A 16,656-nucleotide genomic window follows, 5' to 3' on the forward strand; every position below is an offset into this window, starting at 1 on the left:
CAGGGCTTTGCAAAATATCTGCAAGAAATGGCATTCACCTGCACCTTGCTAACAATGTGGCATTTAATCTAAGACAGCCTTGCAAACTTGTTTTACGATGGGGTGAAAATATTCCTTGAAACACCTGGCTCCAGAGGGAGTTTTGAAAAAGGGTAGCATTTACCATGCCTACAAGTTAGCAGCAAGTCTATATGGAAAATTGAAAAATTTGAAGGCAAAATTAAAAGCAGATGTTTTATCTATAAAGTTTATGTCGGCACACTAAACTGTACTGTAGAATGTTTATGACATTCTCTCCAATCTTTCAGGCATTTTTTCTCAGTGTACAAGAAAATATATGCACCAAAATGGAAAAAAGACATGAGCGAAGAATACCTATTCTCCCCACTGAGCAACACAGAAAAAACAACCAAAGCATATTACAGCTCACAATACATGTTTATTATTAGAGATGTTTACAGAAAAGTCTGTGAATTACTGCTAGCCTAAGACTGACAATTGGGGGGGTTTATGGTTTATGGCTTTGTTTTTTGAATCATTTAAAAAGTCGCAAAACTGATTAAGTTTGGGGGCTATTTAAGTCTTATTAAAAAAAGTTCAATTCACAGATAAAGGAGAAGGTGCTTTCACTAGTAATTTAGTAACTACGACCAAATAGGGTGTAAAACTTGGCAGGGTTTTTGCCGCAAATGCATCTTGCCCCACACTGTAGTTCACGGAGAGGCTGAAAAGGTATGCAGAGGCTTTTTGCTCCCATGGAGGGGGCGCCAGGCTCAAGATCTTGATCCCTGAAATAAAAGCGTATTCATAAATAAATACTTCTATTTAAAAATAGAGGTGCAATAAAGTGTATTACACATAAAATCTCAAAAGCACTAGAGTTAGTCTGAAAGTTTCAGAACGAAGGGAGCAAATATATGGAATTATGCAGGACAGCAAGAGTCAAGGGTGAGGATTGTACATCAGTGTTATACCCAGAGGCATCTTACATTCCTATTTTATACTCAGAATGTTTTGATTTTGATCTTGGTAGATACTCTCCAGTTCAGTTGTATTTTACCTGGCAGTAGTCTTCTTGATCCAATCCTCACACTCAATTTCCCCACAAAAAGGGATTTGTACAATCTGAAGCGGGGGAGGAGGTGGGGGGAGAGGAAAAAAAGAAAAAAAAAAAAAACCAGTTATACATCTAAAAAAATCATCCCTGTCTCTGGAAGATTCCTAAACCTTAAGATCTCATATACACTTAAAGTGGGAAAAGTTCCAATTGCTACAATTAAATTTTAATAGCTCTTTCTCATCAGAGAAATAGATAAACACAATCATCTCCATAGTGCAGCATGGAAAAACCTACACAAAACCAAAGCAGCATTTAAATCAAGTCAAGGAGCTGATTTTATTTTTATTTTTTTTTTAACCCAATATATCTTCCTTCTGTGGAAAGTATAAATACTGTTTTCTCCTGAAATACTCTGTTTTTCAGGAAAAGTTTAAATCTTTCAAGCTGCAGAACAAATGCTTACTTACATACTGCAAGATAGTGCTTTCCTAATGAAGTTTCCATTTTAATTCCATTACAATGAATTTCCATATTTTCTGAACAAGACAAGGACATACAGATTTTAAAAAAACAGAATCGCCAGCAGCACATTTTTCTTGGGGGCAGGGGGAAGCGGTGTGTATTTTCCTGCTGTTCCCTTCAGTTAGCTTAACTGAAGAAAATTGAGAAAGTAAAGTTGAAATAATTTCATACTCTCTTCTCAGTACTACTCTTAGCTATCGTAGCAAATCTGTTTTATATTCCATTTTACTGATATTTTATTTCATTTTTAATGGGACTTTTCACAGTGAAAATTCTCTTTACTACTGAAAAATAGGATTACTATTAAAACGACACCCGCTACACACATTGAACTCTCATGTAATGCTAATAGCTGAGGGCAACAACAGCTACTAAATTCAGCCTTCATAGACATTTCAATTCTATCTAAACTGTGAAAAAGGATCTGTGGCTTTCTTCCATCAAATTTATGTTCTCAGTGCAAAATTCTCCATTTGCCTTGAACTGGAACACAACTTTATTAGAATTCACTTTATAGCTTCGCTTTCTTGCAACTGAAAAAAACGAACTATTACCACTCTACTATACTGTTCTTGCATTAATCTTTTGTTAGTTAAATGAAACTTTGTTTAAATACCTGTGCAACTATTCTTGGAGTTCCAGCTAAACTTTGCAGGCAACTTAAAAGAACACAGAAGCAGTCCACATTTTTAAAGAGCTAATAGTCTACACTGCAATTATAGTAAGGGGAAAACAGCAACAGGAATTAAGTAGTACTTCAGCTTACAAATCTTCTTCTTAAACAGTAGTTAGCGCTAACACAGTGCAATTTCAAGAAATTACAGAATACATATGCTATAAAATTTTGTCCGTACAACATATATAGGTAGAGAGTGAAACAATCGTAAAATGACATACATTTTTTTTTTCCAATGCAGATATGCCTATTATGATAAACTTATATAACCTAAGTACCAAAATGGTGCAAGTATCCAACTTGGAATGTAAAAATATTTGTCCGCGTTTCCAAGTTTAACTACATTATAAACTAGATTATATTAGAGTTCTAAACGTAATACAAACGTTCAATTCTCTTGTTCCTCTCTAGAATCTAGCTGTACACAACAGTGAGTGTTGGACATTGAAGACCAGGCATTTTACCCTCTCCATAGGCAGAGGGTGTCATTTGGAACCTCTGCAGCAGGAGCAGAAGAAAGGGGGTTCTATAGCATTTCAGTAAAATTAAAGGATAATAATTTATGTGCACGTACTAATACAGAATTAGCTTCACATTGCATTCCTGCTCTTGGAATGAGCTTGACTCTCCACTTCAGTTTATTTTTACATACAAGTTCACTGCATCTCTTAAGATTTTTTTAGGAGCTTATGTCTTCCTTGACTGTTTCTTTGTCTTGAAGACAGTCAAGCATAGTTTCAGAGTGCTTGTTTAATTCAGAAGTGAAATCACAATACATGAGAGCAGAAGTACTAGTTGAACATCTATGCAGAGCACAATTATTTGTTAAGCAAAGACTAAAGATTTTTTGTTTTTTAAATCTACTACCAGAATCATCAGATGCTTTAGAGACACTTGCACCAAGGAAATGATACTTTGCAATCAGTAGGAAGAGCACAAAACTGTTTGGAAACATAATATTTCACACTTGTATTTAGTTTTGTAGAGGAAAATAAGGCAGTACTACTGTTCTAGAGCCTATGCACAAATGTCTAAAAACTCTCTATCCTCAACTTCATAAGCATGCTAAATCAGTCCCTCCTCTGAAGTTCATAATTATTCCTTTAAATCTTGTTATAAATTGAATTCAAGTACAATAGAAATGCAAGAAAAGAGTGTGATGGAAGGTCAAGCCTGACCAAGAATAACTTAAAACTATTTCTGAAGTTAACAAAAGTACTGTGAATTCTTGGCACTTGTGCATTTTCCATCAGAAATTTTGAAATTTTCAGCATAGATCTAATTGGTACACAAAAAAACCCCTGATCTCTCTTTATAAAACACACAGCCTTAATGACTGATCCTGGGGATCCTACTCCTCGAACACATTAATCTAAATATATGAACAATTTCACAAGCTGAGGTTTGTGACAGAATTTCAGGGTTAAGAACTTCTGTCAGTGGATCTCTGAAAAAGAAGCAGCAGCTCAGTTCTCTACTGAAGACTTAATCTCTCACCTAAACTTCAAAAACTTTGTCAGAACTTCAAATTTTTCACAGATCTCTGTATCAGTAGAGCTCAATCATCCACATTATGCGTTATTCTTACTATCAACCCAAGGAGGTTTCTGACTTGCAGTAATTCTCAATGAACCCAATGGCTTCTACTCAGGTCATAAAGGCAAAACTTCTTTGACGTAAATAGCATGTACTTTAAACTCTTACTTGCAGCCCATTATGAGATTTGACAAGTGTTTTTCACTGTTTGCATTAGAATAAGGACAGTAAGTTTATCTTAATCTGAATAAAATTTTTACATTAATCTCTCTAAAAAGCACTTTCTGATAAAAATGTAACCTTTTAAATACAAATCACCAAACTGCAGCATTCTAAGTCACTTCAAGATACCCTGTCACCTCTAGCATAGGACTAAATTTTGAATGGTGTTAGCCTGAAACACTGTATTTAGTAAATACGTTATTTTAGCAAAATAAGAAAGCAACATTTTTCACAAATTTTGGGAAAGCTAATTAATTTTTGTGCAGCTCTACAGGAGAGGCTTCATCTGCTGGTAAGAGGAGAGTTCCATAAAAACCACAACAGTATTTATAGATAAGCTTTGAAATTTCTAGCCCCTGATTATTTGCAAGGGACAGAAAGTGTGTGAAGGTACTTACCAGGATAGAACGAAGTAAATTTCCTTACCTTTCCTGAATCAAGCTCTTTTTGAAAGTCCTCCATAGTATTGGCCACCACCATATGACTTTTTAGGTCCTCAGAAGCTCTAAGAAAAGGAAAAAAAAAAAAAAAACATTCAGTCAGGGCAGATTTATGCACATAACCTCACTGCCCAAATGAACTAAGGTTTCAGAGTCAGCCAAAACAGAAAGTTACATGAAGAGAAGCTATATATTCATTCAAATCTTCCTGATCAGGTTATGTCTTTATACCACTTCTGCCCCCAAAGAGACAAAATTTTGATTCATTGCCAACGGGTTGCTGCACCATGTTAATTCACACTGTTGTGCATGTTAGTTCAACACGGACCAGCTGTAGATAGAAACAGGTAAGTACTATAATGTAGATTTTTATTTTTCAATTATGTTCTAAATCTAAATAGCAAATTGCTTTGTAACTAGGTAAAAATATTCTGCTTGTAAGCAACTTTGATCACCACAGAAGAAAGTAGGAAAACTCATCTGCCATGGTGCTGGATCAGCAGTATGTTCTTTCTTGGTGTCCTTACAAACAACAATTTGCCATGACGGACATGCAAGGGATTTGGCATATGCAGTTAAGTGCAAATAACAGTTCCAAAAGCATTTGATTGATTATAAGAAAAGAATACTATGAAAGTCAATAGGACATAGGGTCTTAAAATACACTTCTGAACATAGAACTTCAACTACTGAAGTTTCTTGGACAACTTTGTATCTTTCAAAACTCCCTACCAAAAGCATCTTTCAGGAAAGAAACCTGTGCGTTATTATCCCATGAACTATTTACGGTGTATTTGTTTATTAATACTTTACATGAATTCACAGAAGTATTTTTTAAAGTAAGTTCACAACCTTTAACATTCCGTTTCATGAGCACAATAGGAAACTTCTATCACTGTATGTGACCTGACAGGTAAAGTGCATCTGTGATTAGCACAGCCGTTTACTGTACCTCTCAATTTACCTGTTGTAAAGGTTAGCATGGATCTCCTCCAAAACCTGCTTCAGCCTATCTTCTGCCTCATGTTCAGAAAAGGTCAGCTTCTGTCCTGTGTCTCTTCTAACAGCTACAAACTGTTGGCTCTTCATGTCTCGTGGTCCCACTTCAACCCTGACTGGAACACCCTTCATTAAAAAAAGTTAGGAGTTACAATGAATAAGTAATTCTAGAAGAGTTCACTTTCTCTATATATATTTTGTTGTTGTTGTTCTAAAGCCCAGTCTTAATATGGAAAACTTTACACATTTAAGTTTCTTCAAAAAAAAAATCAGCATATATTCCACTGCTTTTATGTATTTCTGTCTCCCATCCACACTCTCTTCACTTGGGCATTACACCTTGCTTCAATGTTGCTTCACTAGCTTGGAGACTGCATCTGTGCCAACATGCAAGTAATACTAAGACAGTTAAAGCACAACGGAAACTACACTAAGACAGTTATCCCAGATAGTGCAAATTAGATTTTTGAAGTCTGAATTATTAAGACTTCTATAGTCATTTTAATGTTCTAGTTCATCCAATAATACCTTTAAATTGTTTTCACAGAACACTTTCAACTGTACGAACAGCAAATAGCAAATATTCTGTTAAGTATAGCCCTAACATCAACATTAATTGCATAGAATATTTGACTACAAACAGTTGCTTTATATATGTAAAGCTTTTATGCTTCATAAACTTTGGTGATAAGAACCATGTAATTTCTCATCTCCCATATACCATCAGACAAAAAGAGTTTCCATTTTACTAGTCAGTTAAGAGTCTACTGAGTCTAACTTATTTTATCTATATACTGCTAACATGTGTCCCAAGCTGTACACATTCTTTCATGGGCAATGAAGAGACTAAGTGTGAATGCATTTTGGTGTTGGTGGGAAATCTAATCAGTAAGTTAAAAAGCTAAAAACATTCTACTGTGTTCAACAGGTGAACAGGAGAATCAAAGACATTTACCCAAGCTTCCTACACATTTTGTGCTCTGGAATCTCTTCAAGTTCACAGCTTCCAAATGATTCCCTATACCTATCCGGCCCCCCCCCCCCCCCCCCCCCCGGTTATTTATGCTAAAAAGATGAATAATATAGTAAAATCTGTCTGAAGGGTGAAATAACCTACTCCTACTGCAAAGCTACATAAAAAGCTATTCAAAACTGTTGTTAACAAACAATTTAAACTAAACAAACATTCTAGTTTATGGCATACAAAAAAAGCTGTCTCCTTAATTAAGGCTCATTGGAAAGTATCTAGCATTTCTAATTGTAATACTACTTTCCAGTGAAAGAAGGATGCCTAATGGTCATGTAGGAAGACTTCCTAAGAGCGAGCAATGGAACTAATAATACCAGACATTATAAAATAAGTACTAATGACTTGGCTCTTTTTGGAGGTAACATCAGAAATCTGCTAAGCTGAAAAGTACACAAGGCAAAATACTTTCCTGTTCTTCCTTGTTCTTCTTACTCCAGTACCCTTGTATTTTTTACCTTACGAAATTCCTTATCAGTACTCAATAAAATGAGTGTACTTTACCTACAATTAGCCTGAAGATGCAGTTTACATATTATGCTGGACACATTAGCAGATTTTATAAAAAATATCAAGTTTGCCCCATGCTGTGCCTCCTTGATAAACCTAATTTTATCTAAAAAGTCTTCCAACATAGATTCATGGTATTAGAGCTCCATGTTAAAAAAATGTAAGGTTACACAAAGGAAAGAGAACTTGGACACGATGGGAATTTTCAATAACTCAGGGAGCTTCTGTCATAGAATCATTTAGGTTGGAAAGGACCTTTAAGATCACCGAGTCCAACCATTAACCTAACGCTGCCAAGTGCGCCACTAAGCCAGGTCCCTAAGCACCTCATCCACATGTCTTTTAAATACCTCCAGGGATGGTGACTCCACCACTTCCCTGGGCAGTCTGTTCCAATGCTTGACAACCCTTTTGGTCTTCAATTGAAGATTAACATATTGAAACTAATTTCAAATTCAGAACAAAAATATGATCCCATAACATCACTCAATAAATTATTCAATTTCTAATTACCATTGTTTCATTCTGTTCACTATTTTTGTTTTACAAAAGCCTCTCCTACTTCATGAAGCATAACTGTTCCTCTCAACTACTATATGAGGGGAATATGGTAATTTTGAACAAAAAAAAAATTGTTCCTTTCTTTGTTGATGCTGTACAGGTTTATCTTCTCTGTTCCACTGTGTGCAAGGAAGGCACTGTTGTGACCCTAGAGACACTTAGGTATTAGTACAAATTTTTAAACATGCAAGTAATTTGTACTATTATTTTCATTTTCTAGGTACATGAAGTGGAGACTTGGAAGTTCAAAAATCGCTAGTGACATGCAAATCCTAGCAAACAGAGCAAGTCTCAGAAACCATCTTTTCTTCATTTATTAATGAAAGTGATCACTGATTACCAGGCAGCAATTCTTCATTTAGAGAAAATATTTGCCTTCAGAATACAAGGCATGCATAACATGCCTAATACATACCCCACATATAAGTTTTAAAACACCTCCTGGAAAGAAATGTACCTTAAGTTCCCAGTGGTTGAACTTCCAACCAGGTGAATAGTTGTCTCTTAAGTCAGCCCGTACACGGATATGAACGCTAAGCAGCCTATTACGATATTCATTACATTTCTTCAATAAAGCCTCTTTGTCCTCTTCAGAAAGGGAATTTGTGATACCACAGGGTATAATTACAACCTGCAATATAACATGACATGTACTTTATGCTATAAGAAAATTAGCTCCTAGTTATTATAAAAACTTAAAAACAATCTTGTGGCCCTATATCCCAGTCATTTCTTTCAAGTTCTCAGAAGTAAAGGATACATTTCCCTTTTCATCCAAATGATACAGATAAAACTATTTTAAATAGATGGACTATTGAAGGAAGCTTATGCACCACAAGTACCCTAATGATTGGCATTAACTTTATACAGCATGCTCTGTAATCAGACAGCTCCTATCCTACGTTAAGTCTTCCAGGTGCCCAATATGAAACGCTCATGAATTCCAAGACAGGAAAGGAAACAAAATGGTAGTTTAAGGCATTTTTACACACCTGAACACAGGCTACTCGAGGTGGGAGCACCAATCCCATGTTATCTCCATGAATCATTGTCATTACACCAATAGTTCGAGTTGTAATGCCCCAGGAATTCTGATAAGCAAACTGTTTTTCTCCTGGTTTCTTCGGATCTTCAAACACAATTTCAAACATCTTTGAGAAATTCTGCCCTAGATGATGTGATGTTGCTCCCTGAAATAGTTGCACACAGAAAATTCTACTCAATGGAAAGTTAAGTCCATCAAGGATCAGTTTAAGGCTTTCATCTTACTGTATTTACTGAAAAAATATTCTTCTAATGGATAAATACCTGGATAGCTCTTCCACTGGCAGATATAAATGCCTCTACAGTGGTTGTATAATCACCCCCAGCGAATTTCTCCTTCTCTGTCTTCCTTCCTTTCACAACAGGTATTGCTAGGAGATCTTCATACACTTGAGCATACAGATCAAGTATCTGCATCACCTATGATGAACATACTGTCTTAAGAATTACTCAGTATTTTGTGTTTGCTAAATCATGGAATATTTTTATATGCCAGAGTCTAAAATCTTAAATATTTAACACTTTCTCAAGATTGTGATTAAAAAACCAGATTTCTTCAATTGCTTTAAACTTTGGCTGTTATTTTCTATGAATCAAATAGCAACAACTATAAACCATGACAGAAGACAAGAAGAGTCACTGCAGAAATGCCAGTCCAATGGCTATATTGACTTCTAGTTTTTACCTAGAAGTCTGAACATCTCCTAAGTAAAGATATGCCATGATACTCAATGAAACATCTGTGTTTTGGGCAAAGGAAGTGTTAAAATTTCTAGCAGTTAACATGTGAACGCATTATTTACATTTTTAAGGAAAACAGATTTTTAAGGATTTTTAAGGAAAATAACTTTTAAGGAAAGCATTCTTTATATATCACACTCTTCAAACTCCCCATATTGTTTGAAGAGACTAAAGCCTCAGACATGGGTTACATCTGAGGAAAAAAAAAAAAAAATGGATGGCATTTTTCATGAGGGCTTCCAAAGAAAAGGAGACAGATTTCTACCAGATCCTATTAAGAAGATTTGTCTGTGTTGCTATGGAGTAAGGTAACTTTCTGAAAGCAAAGGCACCAGCACATTTGTTTTTTACCTCTTCTGCTGCTTCTTCGTATGTCGCAAATGCTGTGTGACCTTCTTGCCAAAGGAACTCACGAGTGCGAAGGAAAGGTTGGGGGTGTTTGAACTCCCAACGCTGCAGGGGGGAAATAAAAAAAATTGAACACCATGGTTAACACTGAAGTGTCAAATTATTGTTAAAAATAATATTTACAAATAAGTATTAGAAAATTCTTAATAAAAGATAAAAACTCAACTATTCACAGATTTCTAATTAAACAATATAATCAACAATATACATTGAAAAAGTATGTCTTATAAAAACAGTGACAAAAACAAATCACATAAACCACATTCATACTTTTGCCATGAAATACATGCCGTGATGAGTATCATCATGCCATATCCACATAGAATAATTGTCCTGCACTGCACTTACGATACAGTAGTTACTCAGAAATCGTGTACATACCACAACATTGCACCACTGATTAAGCTTGATAGGAAGATCCCTGTGTGACTGCACCCACTTTGCATAGGCAGGATACATGACTGTAAAAAGAGAGCAGCTTTGGGTGTCTGCACAATACAGCCAGTTTATGCCAAACCTTTCTTTTTGCTACATGTAAGCTTAACATTCTCTCCTGTGAGAACTATGCTTTTATGCTGAATTCTCTTTAAAACCCATTTTTTGTCTTATTAACATAGAATATTTTCACTGAAAGGAATACTTTCACTTTGTCCTGTGTCTCTGCAAAATACCTTGCTTGCTGCTGGTCAAAGTACAATCCAAAGCTTAATAACTAATGACACTATGTTTGAGTCACTGGCTTGGAGTATGTAAATACACCTAGGTTCACAAATAAAAATTCACTGACCTCGAGATTTCAGGATGCTATACCATACCTGACTCAATTAAAAATTCATCCAGCCTTAGTTCTTAAAATGTTTTTTTTTTAATTACTCAGCGGAAATTTTAGCAAAAGCTACTTTCACAGCTATAGTCAAAGTACATGCAAAACTGAAATGAATTATGAGATGAAGAAATTTTCCTATAAACAATATACAACAAACAACCAAACATGTTTTTCAGTCAAAGCAAGTCAGTCTTCAGGATATTAATGGAAAAATTCGTAGAGTGTACATTTCCTAGAAAAGCCCATTTAAGAGAACATACAGTGTTGTGCCATTTGCTAAAAGTAGCAGCAAATTTAGAAAATTTTGATAAGGAGTTATAGAAAACATTCTAAAAAATGGTTTTCCACTTTTGAAAAGTGATGCTTGTCTATCAGCTACACTATACCTGTAACTGTTTTCTTTACAGCCAAACTGCATGAAAAGAGGTCTACCTGTTTCACTTGTGGGACGTACAGCAATCGGTTCAGCCAGATCTGTTTTCCCGGATCTTGTGACCCAAGCAACCTAAAGGAAGAAAGAAAGAGGGGAAAAAAAAGGGAGGGGGACACAAAACAAAATTAAACAAAACATGTTTGAAAAAAACCCCTTACTTTCATACTCAGCTGCAAACTAAGTGGTTGGGTTTTCTTGTACTCAGATTAAAATAATGTTTTGAAGTGTACCTCAGGAGCAAAATCAGCAATATGAGTCTTCTCTTTCTCCAGGGCAGCCTGGGACACAAACATGGGGAAGTAACAGTTTTCTACTCCAAGTTTCTTGATCTCTGCATCGAAGAAGTTCTTGATAGCTTCCCAAATAGCATAAGCCCAAGGACGAAGAACGTAACAGCCACTCACATCATAGTACTCAATCATCTCTGATTTTGTGATCACCTTTCAAAAGATTATTCAGATACTGAAGTTTCAATTTCATACACAAAGAACATTCAGTAATTCACGCGTGTGGCATGCAATTCAAGAAAAGTCTCCTATTTAAAAGTCTTTGTGCTCAAAAAGTTAGGAAAGATATGCTTTGAGATTGCTTTTGTTACCTATAATCAGAGAAAGTTAAGCAGGAACATTAAATTTAATAATAGATCTGAATAATGTAAACACTTAACTAAAACTGAATTTCATGAATCCAAGTAAGAGACAGTAGCTAATTTCCAGGAGCCAACAAACTGAACTTTTATAAGGAATGTCTCTGGCTTCCATCAGAAAATATTTTTATTCCTTAGGATATATGCAAAAATTATACTAGTGAGAGGCAATGTACAACACTGATATCTATTTACAATCTTTCATAAGTAGGCTAATCTAAACTAATCATCTCTACTCTGGTTGTTTTGAACCTCATGAGCTAGCAAACTCATTCCGTATGAACAGGTACTAACTTTTGTTATACGTCATCTTGAGGTGAAATAAAACTCCCAAGCCTGCGAAATTCCTCTCACTTCACTGAAGTTTTGTACTCTCAATGAGAGAGGAATTCATACATTAATTAAGAAAATCATATATATATGGGGGGGAGGGTGAAATGGTATTTAAAAAACCAAAACAATAAAAAAAAAAAATACAAGATAAGATATAAAACCAAAACAGATTTTGATTTATAAGAGAATGAAATAATTCTTTAATTCAAACTGATGTGCACTTACCTGAGAGAACCAGTCTGCAAGATTTTCTTCTTTTTTAGCTTCTAGACCCAGCCTACGATATTAGAAAAGAACTAGATATGTGCTGTACAGCATTTAGCAGTGAAATTTATCCTAACCTTTTTTCTTTTTTTTCTTGGGGGGGGGGGGGGGGGGGGCTGTTAGCCTTACCTTGGCTAATAAGAGTATTTCATAAAAACAGCTCTGTTTCTTTTCTATGGTTTGAACCCTTCCAGTTCTCACCATGGTTGCAAAGAAACTCATAATGATGCATTAAAAAACCCAAGCATGTCCAATAAGAACCTAAGACTAGCCAGACCTGTGTGTAAGCTGTCTTACTCTTAATTTTAAAAATTTCTTACCTGGCCAGTGGCTACAATTTCAGGAAACATATGCAACTTGAATTCACCATTAATGTGAACGTCAGTCAAACTGTTCAGGACAGAAAACTGACCCTACCACCAAAATCAAGATAAACTACAAGATTCTAAAGAAGGCTAAACTCACCAGACTCAAATGACAGCAGACAAAAGTAAAGTTTTTATATCTCTACCAACAGAGAAGTTTTAAGGGCAAAAAATGCATTTTTCTGGCATAATTTCTATACAAAATAACCACATCTCTGTCTCTAACGTGATTTATGTATCTGAAATAGGGAATAAATAGTGCTGCATAATGCATGCTGTGGAAAGACTTCTAAACTTTCAGGGTGGGAGCAGGAGAGGGCATGCGCAGCAATCAACAGTGGAGAGGTTCCACCATCAACAACAGCAGTACCTTGCTCTGGGTTGGGCTACATACTTCTCATGGTACTTGCAGTAAATATTTTGGAAACCCTGGTACAATGAAATAAGCATAAGGGGTCTTTTTCCTCCAGGGTTTATACTGAGCAAGATACAGCAGTACCTTTGCAGAAGCAAATAACAAAGCATAGCAAGTTCTCAATGATAGTAACAGTACCCACAGTAACAGAGCATGCACAGTGCTTTATGCTTTCTAGAGGCTAGGTAGCATTTTCCTGAGAACAACTGACACTAAATAAACTTTGGTAACTTGCTTTTGGCTTGATCCTAAATATGAAAATGAACACAGTTATTTTGCAAATGTCCATGCTTTCGAGTGAAATGAGAAACCTGTAAAACTAAATCTGAACAGCGGTGAACAGTTGAGGTTTCTAGGAAAAGGTCGCATCTTTACCTGGTTTGTTTCTTAGGGCCTTGACCCTCTCCTGATCCATTTGAGGAGAGCTCATTACCACTCTGTCCTTGCAAAGGTTCTTTTTTTGGGCCATCATTTTGCTTCTGTTGCTTACTCTGCTTTTCAGACTTGTTCTCTTTCTCTTTCTTTTTCTTGTCTTTGTCATCAGCGCTACTAGCAGAAATTGGTTTATAGTCAACTCCTGCAACAGACTTATACTGGGCCTTCAGCTGAAGAAGTTCCTTAACAGCTGCATCTATCTTTTCCTTGAAAAACAAAAAATAAATTCATACAGAAATCACGGGAATAAAATGGCTCTATCAAAAAAAACCCCAAACAATCTATGTATAGCATTGTGGACATCCACACAGTGTTGAGGGGAAAAAAATCTGCAAAAGCCAATACTTAAATGCGTTAACATTTTAAGGACCATATCTGACAGGAATAATTTTAAAAGTACATTTCAGATTTCAGAATTCAAACGCTGCCTATTCTAAATGTACATTTCTAATTCCCATAATCACACTGAATTTAAAAAAGATTTTTGGATTTAAATACATATATTACATTTTTATATTACAGTATGTTTTTACCTTTTCTGCTTTTTCTGATTTCAATTTCCTAACTTCATCTCCTTGATGAGCTACTTTGCTAAACAGGGCTTTAGCTTCGGCTGTGTCTGGACCACTGGGTACTGCATTTGATGCTTGGGGCAAAGCACCTTGAGCTACTGGTGGATGCCCTGGCTTGTAGTCCTGCCCAGTCTTTTCCTTGTAGTCAGCTTTTAGAGAAAGAAGGAGTTTTACTGCTTCATCTATTTCATCCTATATGGAGGACAAATAGCAAGATGTACAGGTGAGAATTAAAGAAAGAACTGACGTGAAGCATTGATTTTCAGGCTAAGAAAATGAAATTTCCATCTAGCAATAAACAGTGCTTCATAATTAGGGGAGAACTCAAGTAATAGCTCTTGCCCAAGCAACAGGAGTATGTTTGAGAGCTGTCACATTATACCAGAATGTTCCCCTAGCCCACGTGGCCAGCTACAACCTGCTAATAATTGCAGCACAATAGACGCTGAAAAATATAATAAACAGTTTTAGAAAAGGGCTTTTCAAAAAAAAAAAAAAACCAACCAAAAACCCCCCAAAAAACCCAATCCAACACCAAAACCAATTCTCCAAGGTAGAAATACAGGCAGAAAAAACCCGCAGCTCCTGAAAACGTATATGTTTGTCTCGTGTTCTTTTCCACAACCATCACTGAATTTGTCAAGTTTTGAAAAGTCTTGCTATTTTTGCAGTACACTAGATACTTTTATCTTCACTTGTCGCAAACACAGCAAGAAAAAGCAAAACACGTTAAAAACCTCTGCAGGGTTGACACCTGCCATGCTTGTGCCTATTCATCTAGATGTGAGAGGTTAAGTTTGACTTCCTACACCAGTGGAATTTAGAATTTATAACTCAGAGTCAAGAAAGTATCCAGCATCAGAATAGTCTTGTGTGGCATTACCGGACCATGCAAGTTTGATGGCTAAGCTATGAACAGGACATAAGGGAGTTCAGTACACTGTTTGATCATTACTTGGTGAAAGATTTCCCCCCAGTGGCAAAACGTGGTAAGAATTACAATTGCTTACTCTCTATTTACTATTATACCTTGGAAGCTTTCTCTGCTTTGAGTCTGCGTACCACTTCCCCTTGTTCAGCTACATTATCATAAAGTGCTTTGCCATCCACTAAACTACAGGGTGCCAAGTTACTGCAGCATTCAGAAGATGGAAGTATAGTAGAAGGTATACAAGGAGGAGCTGAAGGTGGATTTCCAGGCTTGTACTCTTCACCTGTCTTTTGTTTATATTCTGCTTTTAGATTTAAAAGAATTTTCACAGCCTCATCTATTTGTTCCTGAAGCAAGAAAGGAAAAACAGCAGTTGCAGATAAAGACAGAAACAACAGAGATGCAACACAGTAACTAAGATAACATAACCTTTACTAGAATGGCACTAACATAGCTGTTGTAATAAAACTTCTAGAGCTAACTTGTTAGTGTAAGTTGTCATTACTGAGTTCTGTGGTAAAACTTTTTAGCCACAATACCTACGAGTTGCACATCAAAGGACCTAATCAGGCAGTACATCTAAGGGCTGATTTCTGTGCCATGAAAGCTTCCCATTTAGGCGGCTTAGTTCCCTGCAATTAACAGCAGTCCATGACTTTGTACACTGGAGAATGGGAGCAAATACTCAGATTCTGAATAAAGAATGATTCCCCAGCCACTATCAAATTACTACCAAATTTATTATTGCTATTCTAGCTTTCAAGTTACAACCCTTTTTTCAAGTTACTGCCTATGTTCTGCTTCACTTATCTTGTATCACTAAAAAAAGAACTTGTTTATTTTCCAGGTTTTCCATGCACTAGACTCATGAAGTCAGCCACATCAGCTTAAGAGAATTTGGGAAAGCACTTAATGGAATTTGAAAGTACTTGCTTATATTTTGTTCCTCAAGTTTCACAAAACCTGTAATTAGGTTTTAGTCTACACTGAAAATATTGTTCCACTCAGAAGTATTCACTGCTATTACACCTTTGAAGCTTTCTCCGATTTAAGTTTGCGGACCATTTCGCCTTGTTCAGCTACTTTGTTGTATAGAGATTTGCTGTCTACTGGACATGGGGATGGAAGAGTAGAAACAGGAGAAGACTGAGCAGGGACAAAGACCACAGGTGGGCTTCCGGGTTTGTACTCCTGGCCTGTCTGTTGTTTATATTCTGCCTTTAGGGATAGAAGCACTTCCACAGCAGCACCTATCTCATCCTGAAAGAGAAAGGAAGGGGCAGAAAGAGGGAGGAACAAAGACATAGAGACATAAGACTCTGAAGTGCACCTTAAATACTTCTACGAAAAGATCTGCAGTTTATGCGCAACTATTCCATTTAACTATTTAGGGGAGTTGTTCAGAGAAGTTCTCTACTATTTTCCTACTTTAACAAAGTAACTCCTGTTAAGGAATAAACAACCCAAATAGTCCTAAATAAAATTGTAACAATAAATTAGTTTAGATCTTCCCATTTATTCAGATTTTATGGTGCCACCAAGACACTGTTACGAACAGTACTTAAGCACCAGGCAAAGTGTGTTATTTTTAATCTTTTCTTGCTCTGCATTAAAAAGAAAAGAAAGAAAACAGCTACTAGTAGCTATGTTTTCTGTGCTCAACTCCAGATAGGAAGAGGTTTCAAAAATA

At 36.1% G+C, this 16,656-nt stretch overlaps 1 protein-coding gene across 1 annotated transcript in view; it reads right to left on the reverse strand.

The window, feature by feature from the left end:
* Positions 1 to 417: 417 nt before the first annotated feature.
* Positions 418 to 16,656, reverse strand: part of EPRS1 (glutamyl-prolyl-tRNA synthetase 1) — a 41,020-nt gene continuing 24,781 nt past the window's right edge. Inside the window, exons 19-32 of the mRNA XM_059834062.1 lie at positions 13,997 to 14,227; positions 13,404 to 13,669; positions 12,210 to 12,261; positions 11,236 to 11,445; positions 11,005 to 11,077; positions 10,128 to 10,207; positions 9,690 to 9,791; positions 8,862 to 9,017; positions 8,546 to 8,743; positions 8,011 to 8,184; positions 5,421 to 5,581; positions 4,443 to 4,521; positions 1,061 to 1,125; positions 418 to 788 (exon numbers count right to left, since the gene is read on the reverse strand). Coding sequence (XP_059690045.1) covers positions 638 to 788; positions 1,061 to 1,125; positions 4,443 to 4,521; positions 5,421 to 5,581; positions 8,011 to 8,184; positions 8,546 to 8,743; positions 8,862 to 9,017; positions 9,690 to 9,791; positions 10,128 to 10,207; positions 11,005 to 11,077; positions 11,236 to 11,445; positions 12,210 to 12,261; positions 13,404 to 13,669; positions 13,997 to 14,227 — 1,998 coding nt within the window. The 3' untranslated portion in view covers positions 418 to 637. The remainder of the gene's footprint in view (positions 789 to 1,060; positions 1,126 to 4,442; positions 4,522 to 5,420; positions 5,582 to 8,010; positions 8,185 to 8,545; positions 8,744 to 8,861; positions 9,018 to 9,689; positions 9,792 to 10,127; positions 10,208 to 11,004; positions 11,078 to 11,235; positions 11,446 to 12,209; positions 12,262 to 13,403; positions 13,670 to 13,996; positions 14,228 to 16,656) is intronic.

The sequence above is a fragment of the Gavia stellata genome, chromosome 2 (genome assembly GCF_030936135.1).
Source record: "Gavia stellata isolate bGavSte3 chromosome 2, bGavSte3.hap2, whole genome shotgun sequence".
In the NCBI taxonomy this organism is placed as follows: domain Eukaryota; kingdom Metazoa; phylum Chordata; class Aves; order Gaviiformes; family Gaviidae; genus Gavia; species Gavia stellata.